The sequence below is a fragment of the Salmo salar genome, chromosome ssa18, assembly GCF_905237065.1.
Source record: "Salmo salar chromosome ssa18, Ssal_v3.1, whole genome shotgun sequence".
NCBI lineage: Eukaryota > Metazoa > Chordata > Actinopteri > Salmoniformes > Salmonidae > Salmo > Salmo salar.
In genome coordinates this window covers 42,727,599-42,751,404 of record NC_059459.1, presented here as the reverse complement: position 1 = coordinate 42,751,404, position 23,806 = coordinate 42,727,599, and the positions used below count along the sequence as shown (strand labels likewise).

The 23,806-nt window shown below is 45.2% G+C and overlaps 1 protein-coding gene across 1 annotated transcript in view; it reads right to left on the bottom strand.

Annotated features, from left to right (window-relative positions):
• LOC106593079 (putative pre-mRNA-splicing factor ATP-dependent RNA helicase DHX32) overlaps positions 1-23,806 on the bottom strand; it is a 25,247-nt gene extending 1,441 nt beyond the window's left edge. The window contains exons 1-12 of the mRNA XM_045701162.1: positions 23,206-23,806; positions 20,010-20,203; positions 14,886-15,015; positions 14,314-14,395; positions 13,837-14,000; positions 12,848-13,102; positions 12,581-12,674; positions 11,780-11,929; positions 8,827-9,018; positions 7,269-7,409; positions 844-1,034; positions 247-437 (exon numbers count right to left, since the gene is read on the bottom strand). Of these exons, the coding sequence (XP_045557118.1) occupies positions 247-437; positions 844-1,034; positions 7,269-7,409; positions 8,827-9,018; positions 11,780-11,929; positions 12,581-12,674; positions 12,848-13,102; positions 13,837-14,000; positions 14,314-14,395; positions 14,886-15,015; positions 20,010-20,203; positions 23,206-23,493 (2,072 nt within the window). The 5' untranslated portion in view covers positions 23,494-23,806. The remainder of the gene's footprint in view (positions 1-246; positions 438-843; positions 1,035-7,268; positions 7,410-8,826; positions 9,019-11,779; positions 11,930-12,580; positions 12,675-12,847; positions 13,103-13,836; positions 14,001-14,313; positions 14,396-14,885; positions 15,016-20,009; positions 20,204-23,205) is intronic.

Genomic DNA, 23,806 nt, shown 5'->3' with positions numbered 1-23,806 from the left:
GTCATTGGATGAGAAGGTTAGAGGGGAGGGGCCTTGGGGGTCATTGGATGAGAAGGTTACAGGGGAGGGGCCTCGGATGAGAAGGTTAGAGGGGAGGGGCCTCGGGGGGTCATTGGATGAGAAGGTTAGAGGGGAGGGGCCTCTCACCTCATCCAATGCATTTTGAAAAAGAGCACATAAGAACGGACATGAGGAGTCAAGGGAAAATGCATTGAGAAAGAGCCTTGGTTTGGCCCATTGACTTACACTGCAGGGGAGATTTCAGAGACTATCCGGATACAGTTGTTTTCCGAGAGAGAATACTCATGGAACAGCACCCACTCTGGCAAACCCAATTGATGTGCCTTGGCCCCATAGCTGGAGGCAGGGTGGACCTGAGCCATGTGCCTGTTGGTCAACATGAAGTAGTTTCCTGAACCATCCACATCACGGGCAATCTAAAACAGGGATAAAGGAAGTTCATATTTGCCATTAAGCAAATTACTTCATGGAAAGTGACAGGACAGTGACTTCCATACAGGACACTGACTTCCATACAGGACGGTGAGTTACAGGACGGTGAGTTCATTCAGATGTTTAATGTGTATGTGATCCGTTCGGGAATTGAACCTCGGCGTTGCTAACGTAGCAGATTATGATCTGCCTCTTGCGCGGCCGAAAAAGCTAGCTTTCAGTGGCGTGACCCGCTTCAGGAGGGCGGTCACGTATGCGATCCCTTCGGGAATTGAACCTTGGTATTGCTAACCTCGGGTTTGGAAGTGGAACCGGGAGGAAACGGAACACGCTTAAGCGAGCAGTGGGACGTCCTCTACACTAGCACTATGGTCTCCATTGTCCACCGACCTGCATAAAGAACCCTGCCAGCAGAGCTCTCTTGATGTTGAGCGTGTTGGTCTTGGTTCCGAAGGACGTCTCTGAGATGGGCAGCTCTATTCTCTTCAGGATGTCAGTCAACTCTGACCTGATGGCGTCTGCTGTCTGAAGGGCACGGTGGTTTAGATGGTAGTCCTGGCACCACTTCTCTACGCTGAAGTCTGAGGGAATATTAGAATGACAGGAAGAAACATTCAGCTAGAAGTGAGGAGAAGAGAATAGAATCAAGTAGAATATAATTAAATGTATACATACATATACAGTTAGTCTGAAGTTTACATACACCTTAGCCAAATACATTTAAACTCAGTTTTTCACAATTTAATCCTAGTAAAAAAGTCCCTGTCTTAGGTCAGTTAGGATCACCACTTTATTTTAAGAATGTGAAATGACATAATAATAGTAGAGAGAATGATTTATTTCAGCTTTTATTTCTTTCATTACATTCCCAGTGGGTCAGAAGTTTACATACACTCAATTAGTATTTGGTAGCATTGCCTTTAAATTGTTTAACTTAAGTCAAATGTTTCAGGTAGCCTTCCACAACCTTCCCACAATAAGTTGGGTGAATTTTGGCCCATTCCTCCTGACAGAGCTGGTGTAACTGAGTCAGGTTTGTAGGCCTCCTTGCTCGCACGCACTTTTTCAGTTCTGCCCACAAATTTTCTATAGGATTGAGGTCAGGGCTTTGTGATGGCCACTCCAATACCTTGACTTTGCTGTCCTTAATCCATTTTGCCACAACTTTGGAAGTATGCTTGGGGTCATTGTCCATTTGGAAGACCCATTTGCGACCAAGCTTTAACTTCCTGACTGATGTCTTGAGATGTTGCTTCAATATATCCACATAATTTCCCTTTCTCATGATGCCATCTATTTTGTGAAGTGCACCAGTCCCTCCTGCATCAAAGCACCCCCACAACATGATGCTGCCACCCCATGCTTCATGGTTGGGAGGGTGTTCTTCAGCTTGCAAGCTTCCCCCTTTTTCTTCCAAACATAACGATTGTCATTATGGCCAAACAGTTCTATTTTTGTTTCATTAGACCAGAGGACATTTCTCCAAAAAGTACGATCTTTGTCCCCATGTGCAGTTGCAAACCGTAGCCTGGCTTTTTTATGGCGGTTTTGGAGCAGTGGCTTCTTCTTTGCTGAGCGGCCTTTCAGGTTATGTCAATATAGGACTCGTTTTACTGTGGATATAGATACTTTTGTACCTGTTTCCTCCAGCATCTTCACAAGGTCCTTTGCTGTTGTTCTGGGATTGATTTGCACTTTTCGCACCAAAGTAGTTCATCTCTAGGAGACAGAACGCGTCTCCTTCCTGAGCGTTATGACGGCTGCGTGGTCCCATGGTGTTTATACTTGCATACTATTGTTTGTACAGATGAATGTGGTACCTTCAGGCATTTGGAAATTGCTCCCAATGATGAACCAAACTTGTGGAGGTCTACAATTTTTTTTCTGAGTTCTTGGCTGATTTCTTTTGATTTTCCCATGATGTCAAGCAAATAGGCACTGAGTTTGAAGGTAGGCCTTGAAATACATCCACAGGTACATCTCCAATTTTTACATTTACATTTTAGTCATTTAGCAGACGCTCTTATCCAGAGCGACTTACAGTAGTGAATGCATACATTTCATACAAATTTTTTTAAAATTATTTTCCCCCCCGTACTGGCCCACAACCCTGGCGTTGCAAACACCATGCTCTACCAACTGAGCCACACGGGACACTAGACAGCTAGCCTACCATTAGACACAAATGCACAGCCAATCCATCCAACAAGTATACGTTAAGGACAGTAGGCCTATAACGTGACTCTCAGATGAGGTTAAAATTCAGTTAGAAGCATTCGATTTTGCAATGGCATAGGCCTACATTATTTTGGATTTGTGTGCCCTTGAGAACTTTTCACGCTGAAACATAATGAAATGTTACGCAGTAGAGGTCGACCGATTCTGATTTTTCAGCGCCTATACCGATTATTGGAGGACCAAATATATATATATATATATATATATACACACACACACACTTACAACAATACGGAATGAACAAATTTTAACTTAATATAATACATCAATAAAATCAATTTAGTATCAAATAAATAATGAAACATGTTGAATTTGGTTTAAATAATGAAAAAACAGTGTTGGAGAAGAAAGTAGAAGTGCAATATGTGCCATGTAAAAAAGCTGATGTTTAAGTTCCTTGCTCAGAACATGAGAACATATGAAAGCTGGTGGTTCCTTTTAACTATGAGTCTTCAATATTACCAGGTAAGAAGTTTTAGGTTGTAGTTATTATAGGACTATTTCTCTCTATACCACTTGTATTTCATATACCTTTGACTATTGGATGTTCTAATAGGTACTTTAGTATTGCCAGCCTAATCTCGGGAGTTGATAGGCTTGAAGTCATAAACAGCGCAATGCTTGAAGCACAGCGAAGAGCTGCTGGCAAATGCAGGAAAGTGCTGTTTGAATGAATGCTTATGAGCCTGCTGCTGCCTACCACCGCTCAGTCAGACTGCTCTATCAAATCATAGACTTAATTATAATAACACACAGAAATACGAGCCTTAGGTCATTAATATGGTCAAATCCGGAAACAAAACGTTTATTCTTTCAGTGAAATACGGAACCATTACATATTTTATCTAACGGGTGGCATCCATGAGTCTAAATATTGCTGTTACATTACACAACCTTCAACATTATGTCATAATTATGTAAAATTCTGGCTTATTAATTACGGTCTTTGTTAGGAAGAAATGGTCTTCACATAGTTCGCAACGAGCCAGGCGGCCCAAACTGCTGCATATACCCTGACTCTGCTTGCACAGAACGCAAGAAAAGTGACACAATTTCCCGAGTTAAAAGAAATTAATGTTAGCAGGCAATATTAACTAAATATGCAGGTTTAAAAATATATACTTGTGTATTGATTTTAAGAAAGGCATTGATGTTTATGGTTAGGTACATTGGTGCAACGACAGCTTGTTAAATCACCCGTTTGGCGAAGTAGGCTATGATTCAAGGACAAATTAACAGGCACCGCATCGATTATATGCAACGCAGGACAAGCTAGATAAACTAGTAATATCAACCATGTGTAGTTAACTAGCGATTATGTTAAGATTCATTGTTTTTATATGATAAGTTTAATGCTAGCTAGCTAGCTAGCTAGCACCTTACCATGGCTCCTTGCTACACTCGCATAACAGGTAGTCAGCCTGCCACGCAGTCTCCTCATGGAGTGCAATGCAATCGGACATAATCGGTGTCCAAAAATGCAGATTACCGATTGTTATGGAAACTTGAAATCGCCCCTAATTAAATCGGCCATTCCGATTAACCGGTCGACCTCTATTACGCAGGCATAGTTACACTGTTACATAGTGCATTTTCCCGGATCTCCAAGATCCATGATTCGTACAGGGTTTAAGTATGTTTATTTCAAAGTTCAAGTAAATTGTTAAAAGCTTAATAATGACATAACACTGTGATAAATGTAAGGGAAGAAAGGTAGTGTTTTATGTCACGATATGTGAAGACTAAGCATTAACTTTCCAGGCTACAAAAGACATCAATTTGTCTGCAAGACATCAATTAATGTAGGCCTAATCAATGGCTGAATGTCATTGGGCACACTTTTTGGTGTTTTGTAAGAGATGTCTATTTCCATTCTTCAAATGGCGTGAGTAGGCTGGCTATACAAGCAGTTTGGATGATGGAATGTTGGAGTGGACGAACACGCACAGGTAGCCTACTTTTTGAAGTGATTTATTTGACAATCAGATGAAAATATCATGACTGGCTGTGTTCATGCCACTTTAAAAAGGTAATATTTTTTATTTAAATGACGTCTATTATTAAATTCATAAATAGAGACCCCCCCCCGGATGTCATTGCGTAATTCGCACACTGCCCAAATGGATCCAATCAAAAAGGGATAGTTAGGCCGAGGCCTGTTGCCTTCCTGTAGCATACATTAGGTAATTCTAGCAACATTGAACAATACAAACATGGTGGTGCTAGCACAGATAGTACAATGAGACATATTTCACAGGATGTATAAAACGTGAAGCATCCAGTTGGCGGTTCCACTCACTGCCAAATATGGTAGTGAGAGGAAGCCCACTGGCAGGCAGTGGATTTTGGCCAACATTCTGCAAATTCTCATCAATTAAACATTTGATCTCAATAAAGTTCTGTTTCAAAAAACTATAATCTGTTATAAACAGAGTGGACTATGTATTATAGACTTTACCCTTTGCAAAATAGTTTTTTACATGTTTTTTTAAAGCAAGCTGTTGATTGACTCAATTGACTCAAATGATGTCAATTAGCCCATCAGAAGTTTCTAAAGCCATGACATAATTTTCTGGAATTTTCCAAGCTGTTTAAAGGCACAGTCAACTTAGTGTATGTAAACTTCTGACCCACTGGAATTGTGATACAGTGAATTATAAGTGAAATAATCTGTCTGTAAACAAGTGTTGTAAAAATGACTTGTGTCATGCACAAAGTAGATGTCCTAACCGACTTGCCAAAACTATAGTTTGTTAACAAGAAATTTGTGGAGTGGTTGAAAAATGAGTTTTAAGGACTCCAACCTAAGTGTATGTAAACTTCCGACTTCAACTGTAGATGCATACAGCGCATTCGGAAAGTATTCAGACCCCTTGACTTTTTCCACATTTTGTTACTTTACAGCCTTATTCTATTTTTTTTTTACCTCATCAATCTACACACTACCCCATAATGAAAAAGCAAGAACAGGTTTTTAGAAAAAACTGAAATATCACATTTATATACGTATTCAGACCCTTTACCCAGTACTTTGTTGAAGCACCTTTGGCAATGATTACAGCCTCGAGTCTTCTTGGGTATGACGCTACAAGCTTGGGACACCTGTATTTAGGGAGTTTCTCCCATTCTTCTCTGCAGATCCTCTCAAGCTCTGTCAGGTTGGATGGGGAGTGTTGCTGCACAGCTATTTTCAGGTCTCTCGAGACATGTTAGATCAGGTTCAAGTCCGGGCTCTAGCTGGGCCACTCAAGGACATTCAGAGACTTGTCCTGAAGCCACTCCTGTGTTGTCTTGGCTGTGTGCTTAGGGTTGTTGTCCTGTTGGAAGGTGAACCTTCGCCCCAGTCTGAGGTCCTGAGTCCTCTGGAGCAAGTTTTCATCAAGGATCTCTCTGTACTTTGCTCCGTTCATCTTTCCCTCGATCCTGACTACTCTCCCAGTCCCTGCCGCTGAAAAACATTCCCACAACAGGATGCTGCCACCACCATGCTTCACCGTAGGGATGGTGCCAGGTTTCCTCCAGACGTGATGCTTGGCATTCAAGCCAAAGAGTTCAATCTTAGTTTCATCCGACCAGAGAATCTTGTTTGTCATGGTCTGAGTCCTTTAGGTGCCTTTTGGCAAACTCCAAGCGGCCTGTCATGTGCCTTTTACTGAGAAGTGGCTTCCGTCTGGCCACTCTACCATAAAGGCCTGATTGGTGGAGTGCTGCAGAGATGGTTGTCCTTCTGGAAGTTTCTCCCATCTCCACAGAGGAACTCTGGAGCTCTCTTAGTGACCAATGCCCTTCTCCCTCGATTTCTCAGTTTGGCCGGGCGGCCAGCTCTAGGAAGAGTCTTGATGGTTCCAAACTTCTTCCATTTAAGAATGATGGAGGCCACTGTGTTTTGGGGACCTTCAATGCTGCAGAAATATTTTGGTACCCTTCCCCAGATCTGTACCTCGACACAATCCTGTCTTAGAGCTCTACGGACAATTTCTTCGAACTCATGGCTTGGTTTTTGCTGTGACATGCACTGTCAACTGTGGAACGGTATATGTACACAGGTGTGTTCCTTTCCAAATCATGTCCAATCAATTGAACTTACTAAAGGTGGACTCCAAGTTGTAGAAACAGCTTAAGGATGATCAATGGAAACAGGATGCACCTGAGCGCAATTTCGAGTCTCATAGCAAAGGGTCTGAATACTTATTTTTAATACATTTGGAAAAATGAGGGGAAAAAACGAATACATTTTATAGTAAGGTTGTAACCTAACAAAATGTGGAAAAGTCAAGGGGTCTGAATACTTACCGAAGGCACTGTATAGTGTATAGTATTTCACAATGTGATGCTTTTTTGAGCTCAATGGATGTGACTGACTGTCTTTCTCCTTCTACATTTACATTTTAGTCATTTTAGCAGACGCTCTTATCCAGAGCGACTTACAGTAGTGAATGCATACATTTCATACATGTTTTTCTCCGTACTGGTCCCTCGTGGGAATCGAACCCACAACCCTGGCGTTGCAAACACCATGCTCTACCAACTGAGCCACATGGGACCTTCTCTGGCTGTATTTGAGGTAACTAACGTACATGTCTCTCTCTGGCTGTATTTGAAGGCGTTGTAGATGTTGATGAGGGTGAAGTGGTCTCCCTCAGGGTGCCGGAACTTTCTGTGACACTGTTGTACCTCTTGGGCCCTGCCAACAGGTGGCTCCAGGAAGCAGCTTGGAGCTAACGCAAAACAGACAGAATCAATAGGGTGGTTAGCATTGGTGCTAACGCAGACAGACAGAATCAATAGGGTGGTTAGCATTGGTGCTAACGCAGACAGACAGAATCAATAGGGTGGTTAGCATTGGTGCTAACGCAGACAGACAGAATCAATAGGGCGGTTAGCATTGGTGCTAACGCAGACAGACAGAATCAATAGGGAGTATAGCATTGGTGCTAATGCAGACAGAGAATCAATAGAGGTTAGCATTGACGCTAACGCAGACAGACAGAGAATCAATAGGGAGGTTAGCATTGGTGCTAAAACAGACATATCAACAGGGTTAGCATTGTTTGACCAAGCTACTCTCCCCGTATAGTACCTTGTGGCTCATTGTCTGAGTGGGAGAAATAGCAGCCGTCTAGGCTTCAACTGCAAATGTTCAGAGACTAGACTATGTCCATATGGCAGATCAAACAGTCTGGGAGATTATACATTCAAAGGTCAGAGACTAGACTATGTCCACATGGCAGATTATACTGTCTGGCAGATTATATATCCAAAAATCAGAGACTAGACTATGTCCATATAGTAGATCATATACTGTCTGGCAGATTATACATTCAAAAGGTCAGAGCTGCCGATGTTGTTGTCCATAATGGTTAAGACTGCTTATGATGGATATTCTAATATCTTCAGTAGCGGTTATAAAGGCTTTATGGATGTTAACATAAGTGTGTGGGTTTAACCCCATTACAAGACATGGAGGGTGTTCTGCACCAACATGGTTTAAATCCATTTTAGATTAGACCTAATCTAGATTTTGTAAATCTACGTTCATAGTTCATCAAAGATGTGTTGCACCACTTAATTTTAAGACTGGATTAGTTCATCTAAAGGTTAAATCACTAAACTATGATCAGTGATACGTGTCCTAATGGATTCACCATAGCAATATGTTGTAATTCTATGGAAACAAACCAGAACTGGTCATTGCTAGCTAGCCAGCAAAGTGACTTTTCACTTCAGGCTAAGGATGAAATTAATTGCACTTTTCTGTCAAATGACTTTAATGAACATGATAAACCACAGGAGATAAAATTGTTAATCACAAAGAAAATAAAGGACATACAAATGACTTTTAAACAGTGGCAGTTTAGATTTAATCCCAAAACTGAATTTAAATTCGTTTTTAAAACAATAAGATTAAATTTGATCTTGGTTTGATTTCTAAATTAAATTTAGTGTAGAATAAGTATTAGATTGAACTATGATTATTGAAAACGAGGTTTAAAGTTCAGTGCAACAACATTACTAGATAAACCTTGATTAAACCCAGTTTAAGAGTTAATTCATGTTGGTGCAATCCACCCTGAGTGAATCAAATAGAATCAAACTAAAAATGGGCCAAAGGTCATAAGAGTGTAAACTACATACCTGATAGCATAGCTGCGATGGTCACCACCTCGTTCACACAATCAAACTCACAGGATGCCAGCAGAGCCTTGGCCATCTGAGCGTCCAAAGGCAACTCAGAGATTATGATCCCGATCTCTGATAGGTTCCCATCGTCGTCCAATGCTGCGAGGTAATCCAGCTCCTCTAGCGACTGCATCAGAACCTCTGGATCTGTATGGGAAGTAGACATTTTACATAATAGATAATAAAAGAGAAGATCTGGATGGGAAGTAGACAATTTAGATAATAGATAATAAAAGAGAAGATCTGGATGGGAAGTAGACAATTTAGATAATCGATAATAAAAGAAGATCTGGATGGGAAGTAGATCATCCTTTACATCATAGATAATAAAAGAGAAGACCTGGATGGGAAGTAGATAATCCTTTACATCATAGATAATAAAATAGAAGATCTGGATGGGAAGTAGATTATCCTTTACATCATAGATAATAAAATAGAAGATCTGGATGGGAAGTAGATCATCCTTTACATCATAGATAATAAAAGAGAAGACCTGGATGGGAAGTAGATAATCCTTTACATCATAGATAATAAAATAGAAGATCTGGATGGGAAGTAGATCATCCTTTACATCATAGATAATAAAAGAGAAGATCTGGATAGGAAGTAGATAATCCTTTACATCATAGATAATAAAAGAGAAGATCTGGATAGGAAGTAGATAATCCTTTACATCATAGATAATAAAATAGATATATGACAGAGAAAAGACTGAGCAAAACACCTGTTTAGCAAACTGACTTGTCAGTTGATGCTTTGGATTATGATCATATAGTATCTGTTCAGCTCCTCAAGAGATCGAGGGCCTTACTTTAACTGGTCACTCCATGTAGCTACAAAATAAAAATGGCACACGTCAAAAGACATAAGAATACAGAATCAGTATTTTGACCAGAGTAGGGCGCTACCTTTTGACCAGAGTAGGGCGCTACCTTTTGACCAGAGTAGGGCGCTATCTTTTGACCAGAGTAGGGCGCTACCTTTTGACCAGAGTAGGGCGCTACCTTTTGACCAGAGTAGGGCGCTACCTTTTGACCAGAGTAGGGCGCTACCTTTTGACCAGAGTAGGGCGCTACCTTTTGACCAGAGTAGGGCGCTACCTTTTGACCAGAGTAGGGCACTATATAGCGAATAGGGAGCCATTTGGGATGCAGTTTGTCACTGTCCTCAGCTCTCCCCATGCAGCGACAGCCGGGTGGGTCGAGGCTCCCAGACAATGGTCCCTGGCAGGCCACTGTCAGCTCTACTAAAGCACGACTGACTGCCTCTAAACAGGACAGAGCACGGCACATAGCCCTCCATCAGACCACTACCCAGGACAAAACCCTTCCTGTACACTGTACCACTCTACAGTTTCAGCTACGGTTGCAAAATTCTGCTAACTTTCCCAAAATGCCCAGGTTTCCCAGAATTCCTGGTTCGGAGGATTCCAGATATCCTGTTTATTCCCTCCTGATTTTCTGGAAAACCTGGGAATTTGAGGGAAAGTTGCTGGAATTTTGCAACCCTAGTTACAGCACAGATTACACAGGGTCAGATCCATTAGAATGACATATTATAACACATTTAATTAGGGTCTCTGTGGTCACCTCCCGACCACAGTCTAATAACCTGGACCCAGATACAACCAGGGTTTCTAGTCATGCTTCTGCATTGCTTTCTGTTTGGGATTTTAGGCCGGGTTTCTGTATAAGCAGTTGGTGACATCTGCTCATGTAAAAAGGGCTTTATAGATACATTTGATTGATTGGTAGTTTGGTTCAATTCCTTTTTTTCATTTCCAGTACCACCAAGTACATTTTGCTCTGCCCGGAGTAGCCCTGAAGTACCCTCTCCTGTAAGCCTATGGTCTCATGAGTCTTCCCAAGTACCCTCTGGTGGACAGGCCAAGTACCCCCCGGTGGACAGGCCAAGTAGCCCCCGGTGGACAGGCCAAGTAGCCCCCGGTGGACAGGCCAAGTAGCCCCCTGGTGGACAGGCCAAGTACCCCCTGGTGGACAGGCCAAGTACCCCCGGTGGACAGGCCAAGTACCCCCGGTGGACAGGCCAAGTAGCCCCCTGGTGGACAGGCCAAGTAGCCCCCTGGTGGACAGGCCAAGTAGCCCCCTGGTGGACAGGCCAAGTAGCCCCCGGTGGACAGGCCAAGTAGCCCCCGGTGGACAGGCCAAGTAGCCCCCGGTGGACAGGCCAAGTACCCCTGGTGGACAGGCCAAGTACCCCCCGGTGGACAGGCCAAGTACCCCCCCGGTGGACAGGCCAAGTAGCCCCCGGTGGACAGGCCAAGTACCCCCTGGTGGACAGGCCAAGTACCCCCGGTGGACAGGCCAAGTAGCCCCCGGTGGACAGGCCAAGTAGCCCCCGGTGGACAGGCCAAGTACCCCCGGTGGACAGGCCAAGTAGCCCCTGGTGGACAGGCCAAGTAGCCCCTGGTGGACAGGCCAAGTACCCCCTGGTGGACAGGCCAAGTACCCCCTGGTGGACAGGCCAAGTAGCCCCCCGGTGGACAGGCCAAGTAGCCCCCGGTGGACAGGCCAAGTAGCCCCGGTGGACAGGCCAAGTACCCCTGGTGGACAGGCCAAGTAGCCCCCGGTGGACAGGCCAAGTAGCCCCCGGTGGACAGGCCAAGTACCCCTGGTGGACAGGCCAAGTAGCCCTGGTGGACAGGCCAAGTAGCCCCCTGGTGGACAGGCCAAGTACCCCCTGGTGGACAGGCCAAGTACCCCCTGGTGGACAGGCCAAGTAGCCCCCTGGTGGACAGGCCAAGTAGCCCCCGGTGGACAGGCCAAGTACCCCCCTGGTGGACAGGCCAAGTACCCCCCCTGGTGGACAGGCCAAGTAGCCCCCGGTGGACAGGCCAAGTAGCTGTCCTACTATAGTACCATGTAGGATGTCTGTCTGGTAGGCTGACCTGGTCTGGTGATGAAGTCACAGTGTCCCAGCCCTGCAATCTTCATCCTCTTGAGGAAGAGGATGGTAGAGGTGAGGTTGGTCTCCAGGATCTGAGGGGATGTCTCTATGGGGAGTACTCTCTCCTCAGGGTACAGGCAGAAACACTTCCCTGGACAAACAGACAGACAACGTTATTACCTCCGAAATCAATCAATCAATCAATCAAAAAACACACACACACACACACACACACACACACACACACACACACACACAGTCAAAAGTTTTAGAACACCTACTCATTCAAGGGTTTTACTTTTTTTTTGGACTATTTTCTACATTGTAGAATAATAGTGAAGACATCAAAACTATGAAATAACACATATGGAATCACGTTAAACAAATACAAATATATTTAATATTTATTTGAGATTCTTCAAAGTAGCCACCCTTTGCCTTGATGACAGCTTTGCACACTCTTGGCATTCTCTCAACCAGCTTCATGAGGTAGTCACCTGGAATGCATTTCAATTAACAGGTGTGTCTTGTTAAAAGTTAATTTGTGGAAGTTCTTTCCTTCTTAATGCGTGGGGGGGGGTTGTGTTCCCCAATGCTGGAAGGGGGGCCCTGAGTGAAAAAGACTTGGATCTAACCAACAACCGATGCAAGTCAACTGAATCACATCAAGGAGAGATGACAGGTAGTTAGTACCTGTCGGGTCCAGTCAGCTGCTTCCTGATGTCAGTACCTGTCGGTCCAGTCAGCTGCTTCCTGATGTCAGTACCTGTCGGTCCAGTCAGCTGCTTCCTGACGTCAGTACCTGTGGGTCCAGTCAGCTGCTTCCTGATGTCTGCCTGGCATCTGCTGATGGATCGTAGTACTTCAGAGTTGGCCCTTATCCTGGGATTATACACCTTGTTGAAATAATACATTTTTAAAAAGGACAGGTTAGCCACAGCCATAGAAAGACATATAACTATTTAATAATGTCATTAATTAACTCATTTAATAGGATATCTATGGTCATAGCCTTGGCATACATTTCTAAACTAACATGCAATGCTTGTTTTATGGGGATTAAACTCACATATCTTTTCTCCACTCCTGCGTCGATGACAAAGTTAACAGAGTCTACAGCCCAGAACATGTCCTCTCCCTGGCTTGTGGAGAGGAAAACCCTCCGGCCCCTGGTCGTAACTGTTCCCCTACTCCCCATCCCCTCCCCCAGGAGAGAGGGTGCCCGACCCTGCCCAGGGCACAAGACCACGGGCACCAGCTCCCCCAGGGCTGCCCCCAGTCTGGTACCCTCTCTCTGGAGGATAGCACGGGCACAGACAACCTCCTGTGGGAGGGGCAACACAGTGTGAGAAGTGTTGACAGCACCATACGACTAGTCCTGTGTGGCTACTGGTTAGCATGGCCCCAAGGTCATGGGTTCAATTCCTGCAGGGATCACGTCTAAAAAAAATTGATGCACTCACTGTACCGCGAGTCTCTTAGGATAATAGTGTCTGCTACTTGACCATTACACTCCAGGCTGGATGGTTCAATGTGAGGGGAAGAGAGGGCTTTTATCATGTCATAAAAAGTTAGCACATTTTGCTCTCAGACCCACCAATAGAAAAAGGCTGAGTTGACATCCCTATTGACAGGCTTTAAGCTAATTGTCGTACATATATGGTCAAGGACAACAAGGCATTTCAAAAACGCTTTGTCATTCCAACAGACCACTAGCCATCACAGTCAAACACACTAAAGCACATAAAAACAAAGGCAGACAGTGGCAGACGAGACGGGGGAAATGATCTGGAATGTTGTTTTGCCATCTAAATTCAATTAATGCAAGTACACACCACACATTATTAAAAAAAGATAACATTGTGACAGAAATGCTGTTTATGGACAGAGCTCCTACTTAAGGACAGAGCTCCTGCTTAAGGACAGCGCTCCTGCTTAAGGACAGAGAGCTATGGCATGCCATCATTCAGAACATAGCACCACCAAAAACAAGCAAGTAATCGAGTTACGGACAAATACCGCACCATCATCGCTGTTGAACTGTGTAAATTGTCTCACCTGAGCTGAGGCCAAGAACAGCACCACATCTCCCTCCTCCTTGGTGCGGTGAATCTCCAGTACCAATCTTAGAGCAGAGTAGAAGTAGTCTTTACTACTACAGTTACTGTAGATCACCTCAGCTGGACAGAGGCCCTCCAGACTGACCACAGGGACGTTACTACCTGTAACGACAGTGAACATTACTGTTAGTCCAGTCCGTGTTATCATTATATTGATAACTGAAACAGTCAGAATTCCGTTCCATGTTTTACTCATGTTCTAATGGAGTAACAGAGGTAGTGATCAATAAAGTATCCCCACAATGCTTTGAGTAAAGATCAATAAATAATATATCAGACGCCACAACCTCCATTCTTCTAATCATCTGATAACACAACAACAGGGACCATGTGTTATTCCCCCTGAGTTGTTACAAAGTGCATCTTTTCCCATGAAAAAAAATCAATGAAACATATAGGAGGGTCGTTCCACTACCGTAGTGGGCCCGGAGCCTGTCTGTCATGGAGGACACAGTCAGAATCACCACCCTCAGGTCTGGTCTGTGGACCAGGATGTCCTGCACAATCACAACAACAAAACTTTATTGACATGCAACAAACTGCTGTTACTAGGAATTTAACTTGTGTACACAGAACTTAAAAAAACAAAAATCAAATCAGTGTAGATTAACATCAAATCAGCTGGTATTCCAGAGAGAAAAAATATATTCTCTCTCTCTCTCTCTCTCTCTCTCTCTCTCTCTCTCTCTCTCTCTCTCTCTCTCTCTCTCTCTCTCTCTCTCTCTCTCTCTCTCTCTCTCTCTCTCTCTCTCTCTCTCTCTCTCTCTCTCTCTCTCTCTCTCTCTCTCTCTCTCTCTCTCTCTCTCTCTCCCTTCCTTCCTTCCTTCCTTCCTTCCTTCCTTGAGATCTGACTTAACATCTTGCTCACTCCTTAATCCTGCTTTCTGGAATAATACCCCTAGAATAGAAATCTATATAATCCAACAGATCCTATTATACTGAGTGCCACTTTTAAACAAAGGTCACAAAAGGTCATTCCCACCATACCTGGAGCAGTCCCAGCAGTATGTCTGTGCTGACGGTTCTCTCATGAGCCTGGTCGATGACGATGGCCCCGTAGTGTTCCAACATGGGATCAGACATCATCTCCCTCAGTAGCAGGGCATCTGTACAGAACCTGGAGTGGACCAGAACTGAGTTAACTAATGATGCAGATGGTAACATCTTTCAATGTCGATCAATACACGCTATGCACTCAATACCAGTATGGAGCGTGGAGACCAGAAGTGAGTGCCGATATACACCATATATACAAAAGTATGTGGACACCCCTTCAAATTAGTGGATTCGGCTATTTCAGCCACACCCGTTGCTGACAGGTGTATAAAATCGAGTACACAGCCATGTAATCTCCATAGCTAAACATTGGCAGTAGAATGGCCTTACTGAAGAACTTTCAACATGGCACCGTCATAGGATGCCACCTTTCCAACAAGTCAATTCGTAACATTTCTGCCCTGCTAGAGCTGCCCTGGTCAACTGTAAGTGCTGTTATCGTAAAGTGGAAACATGTAGGAACTACAAAAGCTCAGCCGTGAAGTGGTAGGTCACACAAGCTCACAGAACGGGACCCCCGAGTGCTAAAGTGCTTAAAAATCGTCTGTCCTCGGTTGCAACACTCACTACCGAGTTCCAAACTGCCTCTGGAAGCAACTTCAGCACAACAACTGTTCTTCGGCAGCTTCATGAAATGGGTTTCCATGGTCGAGCAGCCGCACACAAGCCTAAGATCACCACGCGCAATGCCAAGCGTCGGCTGGAGTGGTGTAAAGCTCGCTGCCTTTGGACTCTGAAGCAGTGGAAACGCGTTCTCTGGCGTGATGAATCCCGCTTCACCATCTGGAAGTCTGACGGACAAATCTGGGTTTGGCGGATGCCAGGAGAACGCTACCTGCCTGAATGCATAGTGCCAACTGTAAAGTTTGGTGGAGGAGGAATAATGGTTCAGGCCCCTTAGTTCCAGTGAAGGGAAATCTTAACACTACAACATACAATGACATTCTAGATGATTCCGTTCTTCCAACGTCATGGCAACAGTTTGGGGAAGGCCCTTTCCTGTTTCAGCATGATAACGCCCCCGTGCACAAAGCGAGGTCCATAGAGAAATGGTTTGTCAAGATTGGTGTGGAAGAACTTGACTGGCTTGCACAGAGCCCTGACCTCAACCCCATCGAACACCTTTGGGATGAATTGGAACGCTGACTGCGAGCCAGGCTTAAATCGCCTAACATCAGTGCCCCTGACCTCACTAATGCTCTTGTGGCTGAATAGAAGTCAGTCCCTGCAGCAATGTTCCAACATCTAGTGGAAAGCCTTCCCAGAAGAGTGGAGGCTGTTATAGCAGCAAAGGGGGAACCAACTCCATATTAATACCCAGGATTTAGGAATGAGATGTTGAACGAGCAGGTGTCCACATACTTTTGGTCATGTAGTGTACATACTTGCATGCTACTTAGTATGTAGAGATGTATTGTCTATGGATGCTAGTGGTAGTAGTATGTTAATGTGGTTATTGAGATATCTCCTTCAGCAGCATCTGTACCTGGAGCTCATTGGGGCGGCAGCTTGGCCTAGTGGTTAGAGCATTGGACTAGTAACCGAAAGGTTGCAAGTTCAAATCCCCGAGCTGACAAGGTACAAATCTGTCGTTCTGCCCCTGAACAAGGCATTTAACCCCGTCATTGTAAATAAGAATTTGTTCTTAACTGACTTGCCTAGTTAAATAAATACAAAATCTGAGTTAGGGTTTTTATTTAATAAAAATGTACCCCTTTTTCTCCCGTGGTATCGTGGTATCTAATTGGTAGTTACAGTTCATGTTCCATCACGCACTAGCGACTCCTGTGGCGGGCCGGGCGCAGTGCACGCTGACACTGTCGCCAGGTGTACGGTGTTTCCTCTGACACATTGGTGTGGCTGGCTTCCGGGTTGGATGGGCATTGTGTCAAGAAGCAGTGTGGCTTGGTTGGGTTGTGTTTCTAAGGACGCTTGGCTCTCGACCTTCACCTCTCCCGAGTCCGTGTGTGTGTGTGTGTGTGTGTGTGTGTGTTAGATCCAGACCTGAGAACAGTGTGTGTGTGTGTGTGTGTGTGTGTGTGTGTGTGTGTGTGTGTGTGGGTTAGATCCAGACCTGAGAACAGTGTGTGTGTGTGGTGTTAGATCCAGACCTGAGAACAGTGTGTGTGTGTGTGTTAGATCCAGACCTGAGAACAGTGTGTGTGTGTGTTAGATTCAGACCTGAGAACAGTGTGTGTGTGTGTGTGTGTTAGATCCAGACCTGAGAACAGTGTGTGTGTGTGTGTGTTAGATCCAGACCTGAGAACAGTGTGTGTGTGTGTGGGTTAGATCCAGACCTGAGAACAGTGTGTGTGTGTGTGTGTGTGTGTGTGTGTGTGTGTGTGTGTGTGTGTGTGTGTGTGTGTGTCATTGTAAATAAGAATTTGTTCTTAACTGACTTGCCTAGTTAAATAAAGGTAAAATACAAAATCTGAGTTAGGGTTTTTATTTAATAAAAATGTACCCCTTTTTCTCCCGTGGTATCGTGGTATCTAATTGGTAGTTACAGTTCAACGATGAGGTAACCTCATCGTTGAAACTCCCGTACGGACTCGGGAGAGGTGAAGGTCGAGAGCCAAGCGTCCTTAGAAACACAACCCAACCAAGCCACACTGCTTCTTGACACAATGCCCATCCAACCCGGAAGCCAGCCACACCAATGTGTCAGAGGAAACACCGTACACCTGGCGACAGTGTCAGCGTGCACTGCGCCCGGCCCGCCACAGGAGTCGCTAGTGCGTGATGGAACATGGACTTCCCTGCCGACCCAACCCTCCCCTAACCCGGACGATGCTGGGCCAATTGTGCGCCGCCCCATGGGTCTCCCAGTCACAGCTGGCTGCATCAGAGCCTGGACTCGAACCCAAAATCTCTAGTGGCACAGCTAGCACCATGATGCAGTGCCTTAGACCACTGCGACACTCGGGAGGTGTGTGTGTGTGTGTGTGTCTGTGTGTGTATGTGTCTGTGTGTCTGTGTGTATGTATGTATATGAGATCCAGACCTGAGAACAGTGTGTGTGTGTGTGTGTGTGTGTTAGATCCAGACCTGAGAACAGTGTGTGTGTGTGTGTGTGTGTGTGTGTGTGTGTGTGTGTGTGTGTGTGTGTGTGTGTGTGTGGGTTAGATCCAGACCTGAGAACAGTGTGTGTGTGTGTGTGTGTTAGATCCAGACCTGAGAACAGTGTGTGTGTGTGTGTGTTAGATCCAGACCTGAGAACAGTGTGTGTGTGTGTGTTAGATCCAGACCTGAGAACAGTGTGTGTGTGTGTGTTAGATCCAGACCTGAGAACAGTGTGTGTGTGTGTGTGTTAGATCCAGACCTGAGAACAGTGTGTGTGTGTGTGTGTGTTAGATCCAGACCTGAGAACAGTGTGTGTGTGTGGGTTAGATCCAGACCTGAGAACAGTGTGTGTGTGTGTGTGTTAGATCCAGACCTGAGAACAGTGTGTGTGTGTGTGTGTTAGATCCAGACCTGAGAACAGTGTGTGTGTGTGTGTGTTAGATCCAGACCTGAGAACAGTGTGTGTGTGTGTGGGTTAGATCCAGACCTGAGAACAGTGTGTGTGTGTGTGTGTGTGTTAGATCCAGACCTGAGAACAGTGTGTGTGTGTGGGTTAGATCCAGACCTGAGAACAGGTGTGTGTGTGTGTGTGTTAGATCCAGACCTGAGAACAGTGTGTGTGTGTGTGTGTTAGATCCAGACCTGAGAACAGTGTGTGTGTGTGTGTGTTAGATCCAGACCTGAGAACATGTGTGTGTGTGTGTGTGTTAGATCCAGACCTGAGAACAGTGTGTGTGTGTGTGTGTTAGATCCAGACCTGAGAACAGTGTGTGTGTGTGTGTGTGTTAGATCCAGACCTGAGAACAGTGTGTGTGTGTGTGTGTTAGATCCAGACCTGAGAACAGTGTGTGTGTGTGGGTTAGATCCAGACCTGAGAACAGGGTGTGTGTGTGTGTGTGTTAGATCCAGACCTGAGAACAGTGTGTGTGTGTGTGTGTTAGATCCAGACCTGAGAACAGTGTGTGTGTGTGTGTGTGTTAGATCCAGACCTGAGAACAGGTGTGTGTGTGTGTGTTAGATCCAGACCTGAGAACAGTGTGTGTGTGTGTGTGTTAGATCCAGACCTGAGAACAGTGTGTGTGTGTGTGTGTTAGATCCAGACCTGAGAACAGTGTGTGTGTGTGTGTGTTAGATCCAGACCTGAGAACAGTGTGTGTGTGTGTGTTGTGTTAGATCCAGACCTGAGAACAGTGTGTGTGTGTGTGTGTTAGATCCAGACCTGAGAACAGTGTGTGTGTGTGTGTGTGTGTGTGTGTGTGTGTGTGTGTGTGTGTGTGTGTGTGTGTGTGTGTGTGTGTGGGTTAGATCCAGACCTGAGAACAGTGTGTGTGTGTGTGTGGTTAGATCCAGACCTGAGAACAGTGTGTGTGTGTGGGTTAGATCCAGACCTGAGAACAGTGTGTGTGTGTGGGTTAGATCCAGACCTGAGAACAGTGTGTGTGTGTGTGTGTGTGTGTGTGTGTGTGTTAGATCCAGACCTGAGAACAGTGTGTGTGTGTGTGTTAGATCCAGACCTGAGAACAGTGTGTGTGTGTGTGTTAGATCCAGACCTGAGAACAGTGTGTGTGTGTGTTAGATCCAGACCTGAGAACAGTGTGTGTGTGTGTGTGTTAGATCCAGACCTGAGAACAGTGTGTGTGTGTGTGTGTTAGATCCAGACCTGAGAACAGTGTGTGTGTGTGTGTTAGATCCAGACCTGAGAACAGTGTGTGTGTGTGTGTGTGTGTGTGTGTGTGTGTGTGTGTGTGTGTGTGTGTGTGTGTTAGATCCAGACCTGAGAACAGTGTGTGTGTGTGGGTTAGATCCAGACCTGAGAACAGTGTGTGTGTGTGGGTTAGATCCAGACCTGAGAACAGTGTGTGTGTGTGGGTTAGATCCAGACCTGAGAACAGTGTGTGTGTGTGTGTGTTAGATCCAGACCTGAGAACAGTGTGTGTGTGTGTGGGTTAGATCCAGACCTGAGAACAGTGTGTGTGTGTGTTAGATCCAGACCTGAGAACAGTGTCAGTAGAACAACATGTCTCCAGAGGGATGCTGTAACCCACTTCATGTCCAATGTTGACGTCCATCTCATCAGCCACCCTGAGGGCCAGGTCTACCGCCTGCTGTGAGTGGATCTGGGTAGACAATGCCATGCCGTGCTGGTACTGGGCCGACAGGCAGAACTCTGCACACCACTGGGGGATCTGACAGATGGAGACATTTTAGTTGATCATATAGAAATTCAATTTCAAACAATTTCAGCCCCACATTATCAAAGGGTATTCATCCATCCAATCATTATGCATTCTAGTGAATCCACCAGAGTGACCTGACTCAAACGCGGAGCCGGTGTCGACCGCAACGCTGAGCCGGTGTCGACCGCGACGCTGAGCCGGTGTCGACCCGCGACGCGGAGCCGGTGCCGACTGCGACGCGGAGCCGGTGTCACACTAGCGACAAGGACCAGCTTCTACTAATTGTGTTATGCTAAACTGCTGTGGCAGCAAGTGACAGCTCTAGAGGATTAGTGCCTAACAGCTGGAGGCCAGAGGGAGGGAGGGAGGGAGGGAGGGAGGGAGGGAGGGAGGGAGGGAGGGAGGGAGGGAGGGAGGGAGGGAGGGAGGGAGGGGAGGGAGGGATGGGGAAAGGGAGGGAGGGAGGGAGGGAGGGAGGGAGGGAGGGAGGGAGGGAGGGATGGGGAAAGGGAGGGAGGGATGGGGAAAGGGAGGGAGGGATGGAGTTATTTAAGGTTTGGGAATCGCTTCCTTTTGGGTGGTTGTAGAATTTAACGGCTATTTTCAGGATTTTGATAATTAGCTGGTATCGGCCTAATTCTGCTCTGCGTGCATTATTTGGTGTTCTACGTTGTACACGGAGGATATTTTAGCAGAATTCTGCATGCAGAGTCTCAATTTGGTGTTTGTCCCATTTTGTGAATTCTTGGTTGGTGAGCGGACCCCAGACCTCCCAACCATAGAGGGCAATGAGTTCTATAACTGATTCAAGTATTTTTTATCCAGATCCTAATTGGTATGTCGAATTTTACGTTCCTTTTGATGGCATAAAATGCCCTTCTTGCCTTGGAGAAGGGCATTCACAGAGCCAGAGCCGTGAATGTGACTGTGGGTAGGGGACCTTCATAGCCATATAATCAATTTAGCCACAATCAGTGTCATTCTGCACCTAGGGACATTCCCTGTGTAGCACACAGGCAAAAAATACCAACAATCCTTTCTGAAGTTTATACTTGTAGTTCTAGAATCTAATTGAACTATGTTTTTGGTAGCACTGCAGGAAAGAGATCCCATGGAACTTGCATCAACTTCCCGAGTGGCACAGCGGTCTAAGGCACTGCATCTCAGTGCTAGAGGCGTCACTACAGACACCCTGGTTCGATTCCAGGCTGTATTGCAACCGGCCGTGATTGGGAGTCACATAGGGCGGCGCACAATTAGCCCAGCGTCGTCTGGGTTTGGCCAGGGGAGGCCGTCATTGTAAATAAGAATTTGTTCTTAAACTGACTTGCCTAGTGAAATAAAGGTAAAATAAAAAAGGTTCTTCCCAGATCAAATGGATTTTTGTTTAAAACATATCTGGCTCAAACAGAGACACGGCACAGTGCACAACCCCTGGAATGAAGAGCCATATTCTCATAAACCATGTGCTCCTATTTCTGCTTTCGAAAACATTTAAATCAGATTACAGTGAGAGGGAGAGGCCATTCAATACTCCCATCTGTTCCCAGACTCAATGGACAACTGGGTTAGGTTGGGGGATGTGAACTACTAAATTGATGCATACATGACTAATGGGAATTGGGGTATTTACAGGTATTTGGTCATATTAAACCCATGATCTCAGTCATCATACGAAAGGAGTGGATTATTAACCTGGATGCCTGTCTGCTTCTGCTCTCTGGCCACGGCTTCACAATGGAGCAGGCAGAAGCACCAACAGATCTGGGACCAGGGCTAGGTGAGATCAGATCTGGGACCAGGGCTAGGTGAGATCAGATCTGGGACCAGGGCTAGGTGAGATCAGATCTGAGACCAGGCTAGGTGAGATCAGATCTGGGACCAGGCTAGGTGAGATCAGATCTGGGACCAGGCTAGGTGAGATCAGATCTGGGACCAGGCTAGGTGAGATCAGATCTGGGACCAGGCTAGGTGAGATCAGATCTGGGACCAGGCTAGGTGAGATCAGATCTGGGACCAGGCTAGGTGAGATCAGATCTGGGACCAGGCTAGGTGAGATCAGATCTGGGACCAGGCTAGGTGAGATCAGATCTTGGGCCAGGCTAGGTGAGATCAGATCTTGGGCCAGGCTAGGTGAGATCAGATCTGGGACCAGGGCTAAGTGAGATCAGATCTGGGACCAGGGCTAGGTGAGATCAGATCTGGGACCAGGGCTGGTGAGATCAGATCTGGGACCAGGCTAGGTGAGATCAGATCTGGGACCAGGCTAGTGGATTCTGCTGTAAGTAAACAGAGTCATATCTAAAGTCATATGTGTAGCTTCAGGGTCTAAGACATAGGAGACTGTCCCAAATAGCATGATGTTCCCTGTGTAGTGCACTACTTTTGACCAGATCCTACAGGGTCCAGGACAAAAGTAGTGCACTACATAGGCAATAGGGTGCCATTTGGGACAAAAACACAGCTAATGGTATTAATATCAGGTTCCCTGCAGGCTGGAGCTATATTTATAAGGGTCCCAGTTGAGACTGACCTTCCCAATGCAGCCGGCTGGCATTTAACACTTTACAACAAGATCCTGGCAGAAGTTTCTTACTTGAATACTGTCACATTTTGATTCAATAACAACTCTATACTACCCTTATATGGAAAAACTCCAGTGTAAGGAATTATGATGTGGATGAGATCTGGAGAAAAAAAAAGGTTCATAGCAGGACATTAAAAAGGTTTATAGGTAACAGACTATGAAGTAGCTGACATGGTTTTGTATGGAACTAATGTTTAATGTATGGCCTCGTTGTTGCCCTATTAGATATCTTCCACGTGTCATCTATGGACTGTATGCTACTATACAAATTAACAAATTTGCAACTAAAAAATACATAATTATATAAATACTAGATACTGTATTGGGAATCAAAGGGGAAATATTGTTATTCTTTATTATTATTAAAATTCATTGAAAATCACATTTTAGATCTTGAACACTCTCGTATTAATTCCCAACTCACCTGTGTACTTTTCCCAGTTTTAGTTGTACCAGATACTATAACAAGTCGATTGTTCACCAGGATATCCAAAAATTCCTCTCTAGCTTTCCAAACAGGTAGAGACTTTCTCTCTTGCAGTAGTTTATAATATCGAGAGGAGAAGGGCAATCCATCAAATCGGTTCAGTTCCAGACCCTCTCCGAAGACAAAAGCTTCTTCTTCCAGACAGTCAGCAGTTTCCGAATCTGAACAAATCTCTTTCTCCGTCAAATGATTGTCCTGCTCGGACATGGTTGATCGATCCGCCATGGCAATGATAGATGATCCCGTCGAGAGCGCAACAACTGTTGGCAACAGATATAATCAAAGGCACAGAGAACCGTTTATCCCAACAACAAAAAACCCGAACTCATCCATGTAACAATTCCCAACGTTGACTAGGAGTTTAACGTCTGATCCAAACAAGATTTCTGTTCATGTTTTGTTGACAAATGTGAAGAAATTTCAGGACAAACAACATGCGGTTTTTGTTGATATGATTTCGGATTAAAACTCTTATTACCGTTTCGTGACTGTCAATCCGCAGCGCACTGCTGCGCTATTGGCCACTGGCAATGGTCAA